This window comes from Choristoneura fumiferana, chromosome 10 (genome assembly GCF_025370935.1).
Source record: "Choristoneura fumiferana chromosome 10, NRCan_CFum_1, whole genome shotgun sequence".
Lineage (NCBI taxonomy): Eukaryota > Metazoa > Arthropoda > Insecta > Lepidoptera > Tortricidae > Choristoneura > Choristoneura fumiferana.
In genome coordinates, this window is record NC_133481.1 from 17,164,089 (window position 1) to 17,185,880 (window position 21,792).

Genomic DNA, 21,792 nt, shown 5'->3' on the forward strand with positions numbered 1-21,792 from the left:
GCAAATAATTATTGTTAAAGTACTAAACCCTAACAACATGGGGCTCCCGACACAGGCGGGAAATCCGAAAAATTAGCGCGCCACTTGGCAACCATCTTAAAAGATAGCTGTGCTTGGGCAAAGGATGTGGAAATTTAATTTTGAAACACAGTTTTACAATAAATAAATTATATTATAGAAAATGTTAAGTGCTCGTACATACATAAATAAAGAAAAATTAAAGTAATCATCAGCTATTGGCTGTCGGTAGTCCACCACCTGCAACAAAAAAAAACTCAATATTTTTTTTTAAAGATAAATAAGACTGATGATACAAGTGCGTGAAACGCGGCATTTTATCACAGACTTAGTATAGGTAGGTACATATAGGTACACAGAGGTAATTGGACTAATTGGTTTTAGAAATAAGTTACACACTTTGCTTCGATTGCGTGCAAGGAAATTAAACAGCATTATGATTGTGGTTCTTTGCGCCTAATTGGTTTTAGACGATAATCACTACGAGTATAAGCACTAGACAAGAGCATACAATAGTACATTGTGTCTTAAGGGCGGTAAATAAGGAATCACGAACGAGAGTCTATTAGAAGCCCGAAGTCGAAGACTGAGGGCTTTAATGAGTCGATGTTCGTAATTCTAGTACCGCCCGTGCGACATACAATGTTTTTCATCACATTTGCGAGTAAAATTTTATATTTCTAAAAGAAAAAAATATAATTGTTCCAATATTGGCGATACCTTAGGCTGCGCTCTTGGCAGCGTCGCCCTCCCCCTCCCTCAGCATGTGCTTGAGCCGCGTGTGCATGTGGTCCTGCTGCTACACCATGTACAGCAGTGCGCGCAGCACCATCAGTACGGGCACTGACTCATTTACCGACCTTGGGCTCAATGACAAGACAATTTGTACGCGCCAATGACTCATTACCGGACCACGGTTTTCATGACAAGCACATTAAGGTCGAGGGTTTTATTTGGGGGGTTGCAACCAAGGTAGCCTGCATGTTTCGACGCTGTTTACGAGCAAGTGTGATGAAAATGATTTTAACGTAGCCTACATCCAGCATTAATTCGAACTTTATGAGCATAAGAAGTGGATCTAACATCGTAGCATGGTAAACGGTTGTGTTGCTCTGAAGATGAGGTCTGGTTTTTTTTAATGCGACTGGATGGCAAACGAGTAAGTGGGTCTCCTGATGGTAAGAGATCACCACCGCCCATAAACATCTGCATCTGCATCTGCTGGTTGAGTTCGTAACGCATCAGTGTGGTGTGGAGTTTGTGTGATTTGTGTGTGTTCTTACAGTGTGGATGTGGAGGAACATGAACACATTTCTTGCATAAACGTAGCTATCATAAGGCCGCGGGTGAGCAAAGTGAGGGTTTTCACAGAGGTGAAATATCGCTAGATGGCGTTAGATTGATCGTGACGTTTGCTCGTGATTGGTTAAATAACTATCATAAATGAACCAATCGCAAGCAAACGTCAAACGTACCTCACGATACTAACGCCATCTAGCGATATTTCGCCTCTGTGAAAACCCTCATTGTTTCAGTTCATAAGAAGTGATCATAATTCTGTTCCTTACCTACAAAGGTAGGTAGGTGATATAATAACTTACCGTCAAGGCGCAGCCGCCGCTTCTCGGAGCGCAGCCACTCCACTTTCGCAGCGAGTGCCTGAAAAAGTCTTACTTTTATAATTTAATCTATCTATACCTTTAAAACAGTACCGTGACTGACTGACTGACTGACAGACAACGCACAGCCTAAACTACTGGTGCTAGAGACTTGAAATTTGGCATACAATATGTACGTTAATGCAGGTAGTTGTGTATAGATTTAATGTGGCTACTACCAGGGTGCATAGTAATACTAGTTTAAAGTCTATGGAATATGAATACCGTCGAGTGTTGTGGAGGTGCACTAAGGAAGGAAATTAAGGATAGGAAATATCTAAGTAAACTTTTTTCGTTTCTTTGTTTATACTTAGTCGAACCTCTGAAACTATTGAGCCGATTTTAAAATTTCTTTTACCGTTAGTAAGCTACATTATCCTTGATTGACATAGGTTACTTTTTATCCGGGATAATGCAAAATTCCCTCGGGATAGAAATAAATAAATTCAATTTCGGAAATTGTTACATATTATGTGATATGACTATCCCCAAATGACAAAGGCTACTTTTTCTTCGGGAAATTACAAAATTCCCATGGGATAGAAAAAACTGAGTTCAACTTCGGGGCTGATTTTAAAAATTCTTTCACCAATAGAAGGCTACACTATTGCTCATTAGTATAGAATACTCTTCTTCGGGAAAATGCAAAATTCCCGCGGGATAGAAATAAGTGAATTCAACTTCGGGTCTGATTTTAAAAGTTCTTTCACCAAAAGTAAGCTACAGTATTCCAGATTGACATAGGATACTTTTTCCGGGAAAATGAAAAATTCCTGCGGGATAGAAATAAGAAAATTCAACTTTGGCACTGCTTTTAGAAACTCCCGCGGGATGGCAGTAAGTGAATTCAACTTAGGACTGATTTAAAAAAAATATAAAGATAGTGTATATGGGCCAGAGAGTGACATAGGCTACTTTTTATCCCGGAAAAATGCACAGTTCCCGAGGGAGTAGTTAGTATTTCAGTGACGTGGCGTGAGATATTTCCATGGCAAAGCCGAAGAGCAGGGCTACTACGAAACTCGAAACTCGAAGTTCGTGTCGTGCGGTCCCTCTGACACTTATACTATTTAATACGAGAGCGAGAGCGGTACGATACGAACTTCGAGTTTCGAGTTTCGTAGTAGCCCAGCAGATGTAAATCTTTCGTAAATCTTGTGTGTCCTGTTGTCCTATTTTGTAAATAGGTATTGTGCAAGCCGGTGGGAATTCCCCACTGATCTTTTGCAGGTGCTATTGAAAGAGAATCATCTCTTTCAATAGATTAGGGTTAGGTAAATATTTAAGAAAACTAAAGATAAATACTGATTGATGCTAAAGGCCGTAGCTTGATAAGGGATCAACATCTGCCCTTAAGCTATTTGGACTTGATTTTTTAATACTTATACAACTGTACACGTAGGTAACACACCAAATATTAAATAATATGCCATCCGCCATTTTGTTTTATTGACATTTCATATATATATGTCATTCGACTAAACTGCCATCGGCTTGCTTGGAACTATTTCCATTATTGTGTTATTGTTCCCTTTTTGCCGTTTTCAGACCTAAAGCTATGAAAGAAAATAAAGTCCAAAAGAGACAAACATTTTTATTCCGCGTCTACATAACTACGGCTATATCGACAGATTTGTATCGACATATATTCCTATGCCTATTTTTTTGCTGTCTGGTAACATCTTCAGTTGTCAATCTAGTTAGCCTAATTTTGGACTCGAGTATAGGTATACCTAAACCCAACATATAGATATATCTATCTATGTATAATATACATTGTATATCCAACGGCATCCCACACTATATGGAATATAAGGTACTTCTGCATTTCTAATTTCGTACATTAAATGATATATTAATGCAAGTAGGTACAGTAAAAAAGGGCAGCCAGCAAAAAAAAAATGGTTCTTCTTTCTTTCATGTTCAATTTATTTCCGGCCAACTTGCCCAAATAATCAATCATAAATTATGTTTTTACCCGACTTATTTGCATTTGATTATATAATATAAATGTTACTTAGGAACTCTATAAAGATAATCACAGTCTCCATCCCGTAACATGTAAAAATTAGTAGATTATACAACAAGAGCATAAAAAGAGCCATTTTGCCGAGCCGGTATGGCGAGGGTGGATAGACACGTCGAGGGGAAAATGTGTTTAATGCTCGAGTTTTACACTCTGCTTTTCACTTCGATGGTGAGGAAACGAAATAGCAACAGTGGAAACAAATAAACAATTGTTCACTTACTATGTACATTTTATTTTTCATACGTTACTATATAATTATATTTTTTTAGTTTTATTGATTTATTTGATTGATTTTTTATTTTATATAAATTAAAAATTATGAAAAAAATATAAACTTCTTTGTTTGTGGCTGTTGACACCTGATTGCCTTGGTCTTAGACGAAGATTTTATTTTATGCACTAGTGCATAAAAAGTCATTTTATGTCGCCTAGATCCAGCATAAACACGAACTTTACGAGCATGAGAGAGAAGTGAAAAATATATTTCAAAAAGGGAATTTAAATTTATACCTGGATTTCTTCATCAGTCCTCACTACGCTGGGCTGCCAGTTTGTTTCGAAGTGCAAGTTTTCCTGCAACCTCATAAACCGCGACTTCAGGTGGGCCAGATCGATCTAGAAATAATAAATAAAAAATAATCATCATAATTCTTAATCGGTCCATACACGTACCTCTAATGTGCTCAGAATGTTTCGAATTTTCATGACGAATGACGATATTTTCGAATCCAAAAATCCGATGAAAGTGATTATAGGTACAGTCAAGGGCAAAGATAATCGACACGGCCAAAGTTACAAAAATATGTATACACTTAGCATTAAGGCCGTGTATACAAATTTTTGCAACTTTGGCCGTGTCGATATCTTTGCCCTTGACTGTACTGTGTAATATACCTAATACTGGGTTGTTTGGTCAAGCTAACCGCATCATCTGTTGGAATGTACCTACCTGCGATGGCTTAGTTTTAAATACTGTCGACCGAAGCGAGATTTCCAGCTGAAACCGAGTCTTGAATTGAAACTGAATGGAAATTTAGACTTTAATAGGTACTACCGTATTATACACATACTTAGACAGATTAAACTTGTTAGTCAACTCAACTGGTCACTTAAGACGCTTTATTGTCTAACTAACGCAGTTATAATCACAAACGTTTCCACCACTTCTTTCTGACTCGCGCACGGCACAGTACCTATGTGGGTAGAAAAAGATGGTCAATGCGATCGCAAACTTCAGCACGTTAGCGGCCTCTGGTAGACCTGACTGAAAACCGTAACCGTACTTCGGTCACTAATTGGGTAAGGCTCACGAACGTTTTGCCCGCCTGTTCCAGTGTGTTATGAATATTGATGCATAGGTACGTTAACTATTTTCGTTAACTTCGATACAAGTAGTTTCACATTTTAAGTGAAGTGTTCATCCCCTATATTAGTTAAAACGGGCCATCGGTCGTATGCATCAATATCACACTGGAATGGGAGGGCAAAACGCTCGTGAGCCTTACCCATTAACCCCCGACGCAAAAAGAGGGGTGTTATGAGTTTGACCGCTATGTGTGTCTGTCTGTGGCACCGTAGCTCTTAAACGGGTGAATCGATTTGAATGCGTTTTTTATTTGAAAGCAGGGTTTCTACCGATGATTCGTAGATATGTTTTATCAAAATCGGTTCAGCCGTTTTTGAGATATTGAACTTTGAAGTGGCAATGTCGGGGGTTTTTCAACTTTTTGTTGGTTAGGTTATTAATGTTATTATAAAGCTTTTGTATAACTTACTTTGGCGGATAAAAGAGCCTGCACGGCTGCTTCACCATTCCTCCCAAATGCTTCGAGTGCGTTCATCTTCTCTTCTCGGCGTTGCCTCGCCTCCGCCAGCTCTTGCCGAACCCGGCCCCGCTCACTCAAGCAGTTAGACACTGCAACATTTGGACACTGTCACAAATCTAGTTAATAATGTTTTGCCATCGTAGATATTTTGTTAATAAAATTTCGGAAAAAATACGATGCCAAAAAATTATTCACTGCAACTGTAATATTGTATATAAATATGGTATTCAAGGCTGTAGGAGGTATAGTAAAAAAAAATTTTTAATAAAAAATACAAACTCTTTTTAGTGTAATTGGATAGCCATCCTACCTACTTGCATCCCGTATTCAATTTTCAAATCAGTCCAATAACTAATAAGATAGGTAACGTGTGAAATTCAACCAGAAATATAAAAAAAAGTACATACAATCGTATATTTTCTTAGTAGGTACATTGCATGCATTTTATAGTTATTCTACGACACAAAGATATTTTTTGCTGATCAGTAATGACGTTAGGCATTTCTTCTTGATTTATTTTATATAATAATTCTATGCCAGCAAGCAAGTATCAGTAAGATGGAGCGACGACTTGGTTAAGATCGCGGGATCGCGGTGGATGCGGAAAGCACAAGACCGGTCTGAGTGGAGAGCCTTGGGGGAGGCCTATGTCCAGCAGTGGACGTCTTTCGGCTGACATGATGATGATGATGAAGCAAGTATCATATACGAGTATATTATACCTACTCGTAGGTTTAGATACAGACGTTACGGGTTTGATTTTAAAATAAAAAAATAAAATACGGCTTCGTCACGATTTTAAATGGGTCTCGACATTGAACATTATATATTCTGTGGTTGAACTTGTAAGTTGGGTGGTACTTAACGGAGTTCTCGACCACTGGACCTCTTTTTTTCTTTTCAGTATTTTATGGCAGTTAGGATTTTGAGTTTTTGTTTTAATTGTCAAAGTAATAATAATAACTTTAATAGTAAATTTTGAACATGACATTTTAATAGTAAATTACTGATAATTTAATATTTTTAAGTATAATAAACTCACGCGTCTCGGCGCACAATTGCTGGTGCTCCTGGTATTGCTGCCGAACTGCCTCTAAATCAGTCATCGGCGCCGGTCGCAGCGCAGCCCAATCCTTTAACAAAAAAAAAGTAGGTATTGATAAAAAAATACACACGTTTTTTGCTGTCTTAAATTGCATTATCATCCAACCTACACATGTATTAGTAAACCAAATTTCACTGGAACTAGATCATAATTAACTTGCACAATTTGAAAAAAAAAACAAGTATGAAGCTGATTATAAAGCTTATAAAAAAGCGCAGGTCCATTAGATACCTTACCTACGAGTATATCCAAAAATTAACAAGGATTTCACTGCTTGCACCATTGACAACACATATTTTGGCATACCTATCTTATCTAGGGTTATTTTTTCAGGGGGGGCCTGGCCTGGATTTTGGTGTGAATATAAAATATCAGTATTGTAAGATTTCGAATCGGTAGCCCAATATCCTGGGGTGGGCACGGCCCACCCGGCCTCTCTAAATGTAGAGAGATCACTTATTTAAAGTCTTAGTTTGTCCATACTTATATTATAAATGCAAGTGTGTGTGTGTTTGTATGTTTGTGTTATGTTTGTCCGTCTTTCACGCCGTAACGGAGCGACAGATCGACGTGATTTTTGCCATAGAGATGCACAGTTCCCGAAGGAACAGCGCGCGATAACCGATAACCACGCGGGCGGAGCCGCGGGCAAAAGCTAGTAAGTAAATAAAATGTTTAACAGCTGTAACCACCTTAGAAAGTTAGCCGGAGGTTACATTATAGAATCTACATTAAAATCTTATTTTTAAAAATACGTACAATTATTTCCACGGTGCTATCTGGCTCACACACTTGAGTATCAACGTCCATGTTGTTTTGGATTTTGCAAAGAACTTTCAAACAAGAACTGTTTTATGATAATCAAGAGTTAATAATGAATAAAATGACCGAAAGTTCCTTTTTTATACCCCTAGGCTCTCTGCGAGGCTTGTTTTGAGTCCGAAAAATAAATTATAATCCTTCTACAAAGTGCATAAGGTGCATTACGGTAAGATTAAAATTCGCATTAGGTAGAATAACCCTAACAATATTAATTGCGTTGTTTACGCATTACTGTAATTACAATTTAATTGCAATATTAGGCGAAACAATGGGACACTTAAAAGAAGTTTCCCTGCCGGCCGCGCTAGGTATTCGATTGGGATATTGCTGTCTTTATCGCTGGTGCTATAAGCGCTCGCAGCCGTCCCCCCGTGCCTTCCGCAACGACGTCCGTAATTTATATCGAGATAGCTGTAGGCTTTTCAAGATTTGGGCGGTTGAATTTTGGGTTTCGTTGTCCTCATATTATATGAAGAGTATATCACAGAAACCAATGATAGCTCACAATCAAGATATTCATTATATTTTCTATGCCTGTGGTTTTTTCGATTTTTGTAAAAATGTTTTATTAGTCTGTAATGCTCGTGCAAAGTTGACATCTTTTTTTTTGTCTACTTTTGACCTCCTGTAATTCTGATATTACACATTTATATGAAAATCTGAAAAACCACAGGCATAGATAATTACGTCTAGTCCATACATACAAAATTTCATCTATTTATGTTGCCTAGTTTTCAAATGAGACCGGGACTACGTTTGTATGGAGAATGGAACGAAGAGACTTCTCTTAATGTTTTTTTTACTGAAGTGTTATTTATAACTTTTTCGGTAAATTATCTATTTATTTAGGTAGTCATATGTAGATTTAACACTTTAGCATTATGCTGAGCCAGTGTCCGATTTACAACCGCAATGAAATACCCTTCGTGTTGCAATATTGTTGTTTTGTGAATAAAATGTATTATATTTATTTCTTTCTTTGTATAGTCTAGGTGGTTCATTATGTTGTTTACAAAATTTTAAACATTATTTTTTAACTTATCTGTGTTTTCAATTATTTACAAAATGTTGACGAAGTTGAAATGCAGTTTTATCGCATGTTACTGCTTGCGATCAAACTACATTTTCAACTTCACCAACATTTATTAAGTAGAAAAAATAGCTCTCGACTTAAAAATCCATTAAGTAGCTATCGCATTATCTTGACTAATTAAAACGACATTATAATTACCAGAAATGCGTAAGCCTCCCTAATTGTGTTATTAATGATAATAATTTAAATCACATTGATAATGGAATTGGACCTAATTCATTTTGGAAAAGCATCATATTATCATTACTAGTTTTCGGAACTCAAAATTGAAGCCAGCCGCAAGAATATTAGTATTAAGGTAGGCGTCCACTTATCCGTATCGTACACTTCGGACGTATCGGATTTGTTGCTTTGTATAGAAATGTGCGATGCTTACGATGCGGACAGGTGGACGCACTTATATGAGTTTCTATGCAAAGAATACTACGATCCGTTGCGTGCGATGCTAGCTACATATTAGTAATCTGTGGTGCGATGCGTCCGATGCGTACGATACCGACAAGTGGTCGTTTACCTGTAGGGCTATAAAAAGGGGCCGTTGACTATTTTCTCCATTAAGTATAAGTTTCTGACTCACACGAGACAGTACTTAAAGTTAGATCTTTTAAATTCACTCCCTTTACAAAATGCAAAACAATGTGGACGTTGATCCTCAAGTGGTCAAGCCCGATAGTACCGTGGAAATTGCTGTAAGTGTTTGTATCTAATCTAAAACCTTTAAACTACTATATATATATATATATATATATATATATATATCGAAAATGGCTAATATTTTTGGGTTAAGAATTTGTATTTTGCAATGCTCTTTCAGGGCTATCATATTATTACTGTATTAATAAATGTTATTTTGATGATATGCAAATAAATAAATAACAATAAAAATATCTCTGGGAAAACGCTTATTATTGAGTTTTAGCCCGAGCAAAGCGCGGTCGCCCAGGTACGTATTTTAATTTATATTTTTATCACTAAAACGAGATAATTTGCTTAAGCTTGTTAAGCTGATACCAATTTATTCAATACTAGCTGTTGGCCCCGACCCCATCCGCATATAGAAATCGTTAATCGCCTCGAATCGTTAATGTCCTTCCCTGGGACTCAAACTATCTGTATATCGAGTTTCATATAAATCGGTTCAGACGTAAAAAAGGTAAAAAATAAGCAAAGAAATAAACAAACAGACTTTCAAACTTTTACATTTATAATATTAATGGGAAGTTGGATAATGTATTATATCTATTTGTCTCTTTAACATTTATTTATTTGTTCTCGGCTCTTGGATCTTTAATATATATTTAAGTATGTATTTATCTATTTAGCTATGTTAATCCGTTGCCTAGTACCCGAAGTACAATACAAGCTTTCCTTAGTTTGGCACTAGGTCAATTGTTGTCAATTGTCCCATGCATGATAGTGATAGTTATTATCCGACGAAAACAAATTTTATGTATTTTGGCGGCTTTTGCGGCCTTCCAGTTTTTTCGGTGGCTTAATTTTTCTGTTAAAAAGTTTTTATTTATTTATTTATGTAGGTTTGACAGTGCAAATACACTCAGCAAAAAAATATTTGCCTTAACAATCTCAACAAAACTTTTGTTAAAGGATTTAAACGCGCAGCCTCCGGCACCGACTGACTTAGAGATAGTTAGGCAGCGGTATCAGCAGAACCAGCCATTGTGCGCCGAATTGCGTAAGTTTTATTATACTTAAAAATATTAAATTATCAGTAATCAACTGTGAAAGTTATTACAATTGATTTGATTATTAAAAACTTGCCCTTGACATTAAAATTAAAAATTCAAGCGGCATAAACTTTGGCCTCACATTAAATTCAAGTAAAGTACACGCCGTGTACTTACGTTTTAAAATACAAAGTTTTAAAAAATAATGGACGAACGTCATAATGGTCATTTCATGTAATGCAATTTTCTCTGAAATTGACACTTTTACAGAGTAGTTAGTTATAAAATAAACCTGACCTAAACTAAACCTATCTGTAGATTATACCATTATAAAGGTTTGTATTTCATCGAAAGTCATATTAGGTATATCAAATGACCATTATGTTACTTATGTCGTCTATTATTCTTTTTAAACTTTATTTTTTATTTATATTTAGACATGTTCTCTCGCCTATATTGAAATGTGTGAAACTGTCTAAGAATTAATGCGGGTATCTCCCCAAACCTGGAATCAGCAGGGCTACTACGAAATTCGAAAATCGAAGTTCGTATCGTACCGTCACTCTCACTCGTATTATTTAAATAATATAAGCGTCGGCGGGACGGTACGATACGAACTAGCCGATCATCATCATCATCATCATCATCATCAGCCCGAAGATGTCCACTGCTGGACAAAGGCCTCCCCCTTAGAACGCCACAATGAACGACAACTCGCCACTTGCATCCACGGGTTTCCCGCTACTCTCACGATGTCGTCAGTCCACCTGGTGGGAGGCCTGCCAACGCTTCGTCTTCCGGTTCGTGGTCGCCACTCGAGGACTTTTCTCCCCCAACGGTTATCTGTTCTTCGAGCGATGTGGCCTGCCCATTGCCACTAGCCGATCAAAAACTCTTTATGCCCATGCATGCCCAGTGCCCACGCAATAAAACGAAAAAGACGTCGATCGGCTCGGCCACAGAAGTAGGTACTATTTCTGTGGGCTCGGCCGACGCGAAACGACGTTTACCGACGGGAGTCGTTTTCGCTCTTATTTCGTAGACATAATTTTCTAAGGAGATGACATGAAACAAGCACGCTGCGCGGGCGCCAAGACGTGCACCCACGCGAGTTAGCGGAGGCCCTTATGATCGGATTGTCTTGGCAGAAATGGTAGCAAAAAAAACCGTTTTAAAATTATTTCTCAATCAAGGACCTTTGATCAATGAATGAACATGCCAGTTCAAAAAAAAAACTTGTAAGTATTCACATTTTTGACAGACAATGTTAGACCCTATTCGGTGCTATCACCTATTCGGTGCTAGCACCGAATGCAATAGCACGGCTGCTACAGCACGGCTGTATACAGCCGTGCGTTTAACGATGTATATATCTATACCTGTATATATGTAACAAAATACAATTGACAAACTTTGAGATACTTGTACAAAGGCGGACTTATCCCTTTAAAGGATCTAGCATTCAACCTTTGACTTTTGACGATGTTAACAGAGTCGTAATGTTTCAGTATCCGACTGCAACAGGGAGCGGCGACATATTAGCCAGGTGCTGGCCGAGACGAAGCAGCGCCGGCAAGCCAAGGAAGAACAACTCAGACAACTGGAAAGGAGTAGAGATATGGCGTTACAAGCTTGTACAGCTGCGAAAGTGAGTTATACAAAGTATCTATCTTCTTATCTACTACAATATGAGGGGATTTTTATGTTAAGTGTACAGTCACCTGCATTAATATCTGCCACAGCGGAGCGTGCAAAAATATCTGACACTTCCTACCGGCTCCAAATGAGTCTTATTCGTATCAGATACCTATTTAACGCTTTGTTGTGCCAGATATTGGTGCTAGTGCCTGTATCATTTACTTTTTTGACAGTATTAGGTAACTTTATTAAGAGTCATCAGCACTATTGATTTGGATGAAGAAAAAGTGTCCCTATTTTTTGGTCATCACAAAATGGACACAAAAATTGTAGGTTGGAATTTTATTATTATATTATAAATTTGTCACAGAAAATATCTTGCGACGATTTCGTTATTGGCGAACTGAACCACTGAACAGTTTTTTTTTAATGTAGCCTGTATTATGTCCCACTGCTGGGCAAAGGCCTCCCCTTTTCTCCGCCACTCTTCCCTGTCCTGGGCATGCAACTGCCAATCGAGCTGAAAAACGCTCAGGTCGTCCCGCCATCTCCTCTTGGGCCTCTGCTCCTATGCCCATCCCTGAACAGTTATAATAACTTTTTTTTGTTGCTCCAATATTGCACAAAAAAGATGGCACTCGTGGTCGCACTATCCCAACCGGTCCGAGATAATATCGTGTCCGTGAGCAGTGTCTATGTATACGTATGAGATTGATTTCTGAACTATCTGTGTTTTGTGGTTATAGGCTGATGACGACTGATGGCAAACGAGCATTCTCCTGATGGTAAGAGATCACCACCGCCCATAAACATCTGCAACACCAGGGGTATTGCAGATGCGTTGCCAACCTAGAGGCCTAAGATGGGATACCTCATGTGCCAGTAATTGCACCGGCTGTCTTACTCTCCACGCCGAAACACAACAGTGCAAGCACTACTGCTTCACGGCATTAGCGAGCAAGATGGTGGTAGCAATCCGGGCGGACCATGCACAAGGTCCTACCACCTGTAAAACTGCTAATTAATTTTATTTATTATTTATAGATCAAACTAGCCAACATCATGCAGGGATTGCTAGAGACACAAACACAGCTGCTTGAGCGGGAGGGGATCTATCAGCCCAGCGTCCAAATGACGGACGAGGGTTTGCAGGTACAATTTGAATTCCATTTTTGATAGCCAAAAACCTTTTATAATTTCGTGTTATTTCCGTTGTCTTTCTGTCTGTCTGTGCCCATCTTAGCTCAGACACTTAATATTAATGAAGTCGGTTTCAAAGCTATAATTTTGAGAGGGTAAAAAATTATACTTACGCCGACAAAGTGCATATAACAAATTAAAAATATATATTTGGCCGAGGCCGCACTGCAGCTAGACTGCCGCGGTTTTTAACCACGTGACATTTTTATACAAGTAAACTAGAAACCGCCAGTGCATTAGTTTACTTCAGTGTTTTTCAATCTGTGGATCGCGACCCCCCGGGGGGTCCCTTAGGGGGTCGCAGTATCTTTAGAACACTCTCACCGTTATTGTGTATGATTATTTAATGTTTATATTATCAACGTAAGATAATACAAACTAACTAAGACAAGTGTAAGTGTAGGTAAGCATGGGGTTGCCAAATATTTTTTAAACCAAGGGGGGCCGGGCCCCGTCCTGAAAAGCTTGAAAAACACTGGTTTATTTGATTCATAAAGTCACGCGGTTAAAAACCGCGGCGGTTTCGCCGTAGTGCGGCCTCGGCCTTTGGGGAAAAATATTATAGAAGGGGAGGCCATGATGCTAAATGGGTATTAATTCGAGCGTCGTGGAGAGGAGACCTATTAGATTTAATAGATCAGTTGATAAGAAGAAAAAAGTTATATGATGTTTCCCGTTCCAGTGGTGGGGAAGCGTCTACGGATTTTCAAAAATGTAAAAAAAAAATATTACATAAAATAAAAATAGTATAAAGTATAGATGCCGCCCGCATGTCTCAGATAACGAAACTATTTATCGGCCGATTTGCGTGGTGGGGGTGGCCATCCACAAGGGTAGAATATAAAAATACTTAAGTGAAAATTGATTCCAGCGCGTCGGATGATAAGTGAACCCTAAAAAGGATCCCATTCAAAAGACTGACGATTCGGAAAGGGCACAAGCTCGTAGCATTTTTTTCTAAATACAGAAAAAAACCCGACATATATATATATACTTAGGTTATAAGGTTATCCTTTCTTACGTTCATCTGACACGTTCGAGTAAATCCTTAAATCCCCTCTTGGGCTCCCCTACTATTAAGTTTATTCTTGTTAAGCCCAGCAATTGCGTTGCGTACATCAAATTACCTTAACTGTATTTCAGAAGATCAGTGCAAGTGTGCAATGGTTGCGCAACGAGAAAAGGCGGCGTGGCCTGGGCGGCAATAATCATCATTATGATCATATTGGTCATCTGATGATGATCATGAAGATTCATGATCATCATGACCAAGGTCATCACCATCAGGTTCATCAGCATCAACAGCAACATTGTACTCATTATCATCAAAGTCAGCATTATCATTAGGATCATCAGCATTATCCTTAACATCGTAATCAGGTTCATCAGCACCATTGTGATCAGCATCATTCATCAGTATCATCATCATCATGATTAGCATTATCATAAACATCATAATCAGGATCATCAGCATCATCATCTGGATGGTAAGTTATTAATTTAATAATTTTCACTTCTCCATGCTCATAAAGCTCGTATTTAGCTGGATGAAAGCGTAAGCTCCGTAAAACAACTTTGTATGCTGTAGTGTTTTATTAAGTTTTATTTTCATTCTTTTGTAATAGTTAAGCGTCAATTGTATTTTGTTTCTTTTCTTTTGTACAATAAAGAGTTTACATACCTACATACATAAGCGTATTTTAGTCGTCGTTGCTGTTTAATTCCCACATAATCGATTACATCAACCCCATAAACATATCAACCCTTGCCTGCGGCTTGGGCGGATATGTGAAAGTCTATACCGCGTTTTATGCACTTGTTGTACCTAATCATGATCATAATCTAAAAGTCTTGATTTTTTTAATCCAATTTTTGTTGTTGCAGTTAGTGGAAGGAGAACATTTTACTTACATCTTAATTTTTGTTTTTGTTTTTAAACTAGCTTTTTTTTAATACACATTATTTATTGCAAAACTGTGTTTTAATACAATTTCCACATCCTTTTTCAAAGCTATCTTTTAAGATGGTTGCCAAGTGGCGCGGTCATTTTCCGCATTTCCCGCCTGTGCAGCTGTGTCGGGAGCCACATTGTTGTAGGATTCCGTACTTTTATACGGCAAATATTCTACGATAAGTTTTTATTGACTACCCAGTACTCGTCGTCGAAGCGGTGGCTTCTCAAGCAGAGGGTCGTGGGTTCTATCTAACCCAGGCCTCTTAGTTTTTCGGAGTTTATGTGCAAAATTAAATTTGAAATTTACCACGAGCTTTACGGTCAAGGAAAACATGTATCGTGATGAAACCTGCACACATCGGCGAAGAAATTTAATGGTGTGCGTGAAGCTCCCAATCCGCACTGGGCCCGCGTGGGAACTACGGCCCAAGCCCTCGTATTCTGAGAGGAAACCTGTGCCCTGCTGTGGGACGTATATAGGCCGAGATGATGATGATCGTTTGCCAATGAGGGTTTCCCGAGCCGAAATATCGCTAGATGGCGTTAGTGTCGTAAGGTCCGTTTGACGTTTTCAGTCTTGCTTGCGATTGGCTCATTTAGTTATTTAACCAATCACAAACATGAAACAAACGGGCATTTCTATCTCCTATCTATCATTGTACCCTGAGTTTATCTCTCCGATTTCAACAAAATTTGGGAGGTATCAGTCCGTGATTCCGAGCTTGAAGAACAAATTTTTCTTGATAATTTTCGTAACAAAACGGAAACATCCATACAATATTTTGGGGACACATCTGGAGACCCTGTTTTTCCAACTCGGAATCATGGACTGAGTCTACTTACCAAATTTTGTCGAAATTGGATAGAAACTCAGGGTACAACCACAACGGTATATAGAAATGCCCAAATGCCTAACGGATCTTATGATAAAGATAGATAGATAAAGCCTCCAGCGATATTCCGCCTGTCGGAAATCCCTGATTGGAGAATTTTCCAAACTTATAGCAGACAGAGAATAACAATAGTACTATTTATAGAATTAAAAGTATTTCGTAGTCATAGCATCTTTGCACTGGCAGCACCGGTGACAATTTAAAAAATCCCGACTTTCTTAAAAATCTTTATATAATAACTGAATAGGAAAACACAAGTCTGTAAGTAGGTAGTCTAGAATACTATTAGTAACTTAATGTTATACAGCCGGTACCATTAAAAATGGTGATAAGCTTTAAAAAAACCAGTAATTAAATATTATTATACCCCTAGGTAGGTTAGGTATAATAGCGACGCCATTCCGACAGATTCGACGAATCTAACGATACCTCATATTTATTATTAAGTTTTATTTAAGTATCGGAGCTTTAATATAGTGCCACGAGAGTTTAAATGATGATTACACACACATCTAAAAAAATAACGGAATGCAAAAGCAGAACGAATGAAATTAATGAGTATTAAGTAAATGTCAAAATAAAATCCAGTGTCCGCCAAATAAACGGCGGGACACTTGCGCTCTTGTTGGTTGTGAGGTTCGCCCGCGGCCTCTGCCTTGGACTCCCTACAACAACTTTACGTCGTGCCAGTCTGTTGTCAAGTCCAGCGACCGCAGCCCTCAAAAGGGCTGCGCTGCCCCAGCAACATTGGGCATGCTCCGTCCGTCCGTCCGATAGGGCTCACCCTCACCTTTCCCTGTCTAATGAGAACAGGCAGGTACTCAGCTTGGGCTCGCCCCCGTCTTAAAGGCATTCGCCTGAAGGCGGGGCGCTTGCCCTCTTGAGTTTGGCGAAGTTCACCTGCGGCCCTCTGCCTTAAGCTCCCCTCGCCAAACAAATGTCACGTCTGTCAGTCGTCACGTACGGCGACCCCTTAAAAGGGCTGCGCCGCCCTGGCATCATTGGGCTTGCACCCTCCGGCCGATGAGGCTTAGCCTTCTGAACCTAACCGAGTCGATTTTGCCCTGAACAAGCTAATACACTCGCTTAATTTGATAAAATTATGCGTATTTATTTTATACCATTTTAAGTTAGGTATCCATAGTTAATAATGTTATGCATATTTCAATTAATTTTATGCGAAATAAGGGGCATCCGAGTCACATTTCTATCGCAATAGCTTTGCTACCCCCTACGTTACCCCTCAATAGAACTACACGTTTAGAATAAATTTTATCTTACTGGCAACACTACATTGAGAAAACCTAAAAGTTGAGGGTAATTTTGATAAAGTCATCAATTTCCAAGTTAAAAAATTCGATTACCTTTACATCTTGCAAGAACATCAGTGTGCCTAACCAAGTGACTTTTTTACCATGAATACTTAGCGCATTATTACCTATTTCATATTGAATGTTTCTGCTAAAGCTTCGGGGTGGATGCTAGTTGTCTAGGCACATAGTTACAAACTTGGTTTAGGTACGTAAATTTGGCAGTTACCAGCAGCGGTTTCAACTTCTCATCGTTTTATACTTTTTGGGAGCATTTTCACGGACACAATGGTATGAGATAGATTTCATATATTTAAATTTACTTATTAGTATTTACGTTTGTATTACCCTTCGTTTAACTTCACTAGCAATGTCTTTTGTTCCGGTCAAATCTTGCAAATTTAATTTCACCCACTTTAAATAAAATTTGGTAGGTACGGACAAAGAGAATAATACCAGTACCACACCAAGCTGACACAACAAGCGTGCATAAATATTTGGGCTCTATTTCTAGGATGTCAGAAATTTTGCACGCTCCGCTGTGGCAGATATTAATGCTGGTGACTGTACGGATGTATAAGTAGTTGTAGTTAGGATGATAATGAGAAGTGAAAGTACAGTAGGAAAATTACAGTCGGCAAATATGTGTCTAACTACTTACACTAAATATATATGACAATATTTAACTTTGGCGAGTTGTGATTTCGAAATTAGCCAGCTAATATTGTCATCCACTTCTTGGTAAGTACTTATTGAAATTTTGTTGGTCATCTCCGCAGTATCTAAGGAACTCTTCAATTTTGTACAATTCTACATAAGTACCTAATTGACACTTTTTTGTACGAGAAACATAACAATTATGTAAAATTGTAGCATTTGTAACTTTTATTAAATAGGGACCTGAAATGTCAATGCAGTACAGTCAGCAATAAGTATAGTCAGTAAAAGAGCCTTGTATATTTTTTTGTCAAAACTTATTATACAAAAACTTGTTTTGTGAAGGACTTTGACATTGAAGAGCTGTCTCAACCCCCGACCCCGGCTGCCCCATCCACCCCGCCCGCCCCGTCAACCCCGCCGCGTTTGCCGCCATCGATTCAAGCAATACAGATACACCTCCAAGCCCACCAAAGATGGTGTGCAGAATTGCGTAAGTTCCATTTTCATGATTGCACAGTTGAGGTCAAACATTTGACCAATAACTTTTTGATAATTTTATTATTTTTTTGTTATTTTTTAATTTGATAATTTGTGAAATATTATTTAACTGCAAAATGATCTCATAAAATAATTTTCCACTGTTGCTGTTTAAATTCTTTGTAATCGAAGGGAAAAGTAGAGCGTATTAACTTTTTCATAAAACTCATTTTACTCGAGTCTTTTATATCCACCCGAGCCGCAGGCGAGTATTGAAAGTAAGTCCAAGCGCGTTTATACACTTGTTGTAAAATTATTGCATGGTTTCAGTGGAATCCAGTACCAATGATCAGGCGGCGGTGCGGGAACAGTTAGCCCAGGCACGCCTGAAACGCGAGGCGGCCTTGTTGAAACTGAGGGTAGCCAAGTGCCTGCGTTCAGCAGCAATGCAACTAAACAATAAGTACCAAGTGAGTTGCATTTGCAAGGCCGGCGTTAGAAGGTTGCTCCCTCTCTCCTTTTGTAGGCGCTGTCGCAACTGAGGGATAATATCAGGGCGGCAGCGTCTTCTGGCAACCTTACATCCTATAATTTTGCTCGCCAACCCACTTGCCAAGCGTAGCGAGCAATGGCAACCCCCACCTCTCTTGATGATGATGCACAGTTTACCCAGGCCCCAAGTCCCCGGCAAGTCCCAAATGGCAAAAAACGGAACCCTTATGGATTCGTCATGTCTGTCTATCTGTCTGTCCGTCCGTATGTCACAGCCACTTTTTTCCGAAACTATAAGAACTATACTTACTGTTGAAACTTAGTAAGTAGATGTATTCTGTGAACCGCATTAAGATTGTCACACAAAAATAGAAAAAAAAATAATACATTTTCGGGGTTCCCCATACTTAAAACTGAAACTCAAAAATATTTTTTTTTTCGTCAAACTCATACGTGTGGGATATTTATGGATAGGTCTTCAAAAATGATATTGAGGTTTCTAATATAATTTTTTTCCAAACTGAATAGTTTGCGCGAGAGACACTTCCAAAGTGGTAAAATGTGTCCCCCCCCTGTAACTTCGATCTAGTAAGTAGTTTTTTTAATACGTCATAAATCGTAAAGTAAATTAAACTTATATTATGTTACTTGCTGCTACGGAACCCTTCATGGGCGAGTCCGACTCGCACTTGGCCGCTTTTTTATATTTTTTAGCAACTGTCGGCAAGCTATAAGGGCCTACGCTAGCTGACGCAGCTTGCACGGAGCGTGAACGCCTGTTGAAAAATAGTATGAGCGGCGCTAACTGCACGCGTGCGACGGATTTTACTTGCGCCCGCTCCGTGCACCCGCGCTAGTTGGCGTAGGCCCTTAGAACTTTTTATCCCAATGAACTTGCAAGTTTATTTTTTTCAGTGTGAGCTCCTAGAAATAAGAGACAACTGCCGCCAAATATTAAGAGAGATCGAAGAGGAGACAAGATGGCGCCCAGCATCCGTTACAATGAGTCAAAAGCATCAACGGGTAGGTATTTTTGACATTACACGAGTATGTAATGTAAAGCTATATAAACGAGCCTATCAATCTCTCAATGGGCCGGCAATGCACACGGTCACACGGTATAAGACGAGGGGAGAAAGAGATGGTGAATAAATACGATCGTGAACGTCAGTGTTAGACAATACGCCCGCTGGTCAGACGAACGTTTTGGGCTGCGACAACGAGGCCTCTTCCCATCCACTTTACCAGTCACAAGTAGCTTCTCGAGGTTCTCACTTTTTAAATTCCTGACATTAATTAAATTTTAACTCTTCACAGGAGCTAATACAGAGGGTGGCGAACCTACAATCTCTTTTAGCCGCTACAAGTCGATCGCGTCGTGCATTACCTTCAGAGGGCCCTCTTGGTAACTTAGTATAATAATATTTTTGTATTGGATAGGTAATATCTAAAATGAGGAGAGGTATTATGTGTGCCGATCAGAGATGGGTAAATCCGAATATGAGACTCCAAAGACTCAAAGGAGTCAGCAGATCTGAATCCACTATACCCAACTATTATCTCCATCCATATATGGGATGTCAACATGTTATTAAATTTAATTAAAATTTAGGTAAAAGTGGTTCCATCAGTTTTTTGATGATTCTGCCAATGCCAGTTTTCGATGGGACAGCTACCAGTTACTATCTGCATTAAAGATACATTACGATTCAACAACTAAAACATCTCATTAGTAGCACAAAGGTTCAACCCTGCTATAGTTGAGGTCAAGGATATCTTATCTTTACACTTTCGTACCTTGTCACTGTATGCCTTCATACAATTGTATACACAAGTTCAAAAATGAAGTTGAAGATACTAAAATGTTAATATATCTTTGAGCTTGACTAATGTAATGTGATTCAGTTTCCGATAATTTACATGTTTTTGTTACAGGGAATAGCCACTGGGCATAGTTTTAAGTGTAGTGTTAACTTAACCCACTATTTTACCTGATGACCAAAAAGGGTTATGTTACTCACATATGCTAATTAAGCTTCTGACAATTTAACAATCGTTTGTCTGTACTTATTATTTCCACATTATCGTCTAAACATAACTTTTCTTAGGTATATATCCATATTTTTGTATGTAATTACTTTTAAGTAGGTTCTTAAGTCAGCAAATTTAAAGTAATGTTTTAATCAATAACTTGTAAAATTGAATGATGTATTATTTAAATGAATATTATCTGTTTTGTAAGTCGTAACTACAAATAATTTCTTTTCTGTATTCTCTATATTTAAATAAAATACAATTAACAGTAAATATCAATTTATTTACAATTTACGGTGAATATATATAAAACTGCTGGGATCACAATGTGGTACACGTATAATAGATATTTTATAGAAAAGTAGTCTATTTTTATCTATAGAGGGGGTAACATAAAACATAGTGAGAAAAAATGACATGATCCAGAGTCTCTAAGTGTAAGTTTTTGATACAAGAAACGTATAAAAGTCATTCGCGTTACACTTTTAATTATAACGAGTCAATTAGCAGCGCCTCTAGCGGCACATTTCGGCAGCAAACTATTCTCAATTTCACATGTCACAACATGTTCTAAAGTAATACCAACAAGAAGAGATAAACGTCATGAGACAGAAAAGGAGCGAGATAGGTACTAATAATACGTATCAGATAATGATGAACTATATCTCGTCTCGTTGGCTTTGCTTTAGACTTTTCTTACGACAAAAAAAGAAAACCACGATGCCAATCAGAGATACAATTAAGTATTTGATCGGAGTAGTTAATCGTCCGTTCATGTAATAAACAGATTCGTCAATTGTCAAATCATAATTTGCTAGATGTGTCCGATAACGGATCCATTTACTCGCACTTTTAATATAACAGTGAGATAATTGTATTTTTTTTTTCAAAATTACTA

At 38.3% G+C, this 21,792-nt stretch overlaps 3 protein-coding genes across 7 annotated transcripts; 2 read left to right on the top strand and 1 right to left on the bottom strand.

The window, feature by feature from the left end:
* Nucleotides 1–151: 151 nt before the first annotated feature.
* On the bottom strand, nt 152–11,726 carry LOC141432204 (uncharacterized). Of its 4 annotated transcripts, none has more exons than XM_074093713.1 (6): nt 11,704–11,726; nt 6,574–6,664; nt 5,481–5,620; nt 4,216–4,320; nt 1,620–1,677; nt 152–258 (listed from the first exon to the last, which is right to left on the bottom strand). In XM_074093713.1, the coding sequence occupies exons 2-6, from the start codon at nt 6,635–6,637 to the stop codon at nt 230–232; spliced, it is 396 nt and encodes a 131-aa protein (XP_073949814.1). In that variant the 5' UTR covers nt 6,638–6,664; nt 11,704–11,726; the 3' UTR covers nt 152–229. The 4 variants fall into 4 exon arrangements, with proteins under 4 accessions (XP_073949814.1, XP_073949812.1, XP_073949815.1 ...); XM_074093711.1 differs by lacking the exon at nt 11,704–11,726 and adding an exon at nt 7,396–7,537; XM_074093714.1 differs by lacking the exon at nt 11,704–11,726 and adding an exon at nt 6,943–7,085.
* LOC141432202 (uncharacterized) lies at nt 8,664–14,881 on the top strand. 2 transcript variants are annotated; one of them, XM_074093710.1, is made up of 5 exons: nt 8,664–9,240; nt 10,157–10,244; nt 11,745–11,884; nt 12,919–13,026; nt 13,946–14,052. In XM_074093710.1, the coding sequence occupies exons 1-5, from the start codon at nt 9,178–9,180 to the stop codon at nt 13,955–13,957; spliced, it is 411 nt and encodes a 136-aa protein (XP_073949811.1). In that variant the 5' UTR covers nt 8,664–9,177; the 3' UTR covers nt 13,958–14,052. The 2 variants fall into 2 exon arrangements, with proteins under 2 accessions (XP_073949811.1, XP_073949810.1); XM_074093709.1 differs by lacking the exon at nt 13,946–14,052 and adding an exon at nt 14,218–14,881 and having other exon boundaries at nt 8,692–9,240.
* Nucleotides 14,882–17,232: 2,351 nt separating this feature from the next.
* LOC141431651 (uncharacterized) lies at nt 17,233–21,116 on the top strand. The gene is made up of 6 exons (XM_074092831.1): nt 17,233–17,522; nt 18,234–18,381; nt 18,699–18,838; nt 19,776–19,883; nt 20,178–20,265; nt 20,796–21,116. The coding sequence occupies exons 1-6, from the start codon at nt 17,520–17,522 to the stop codon at nt 20,813–20,815; spliced, it is 507 nt and encodes a 168-aa protein (XP_073948932.1). The 5' UTR covers nt 17,233–17,519; the 3' UTR covers nt 20,816–21,116.
* Nucleotides 21,117–21,792: the final 676 nt, after the last annotated feature.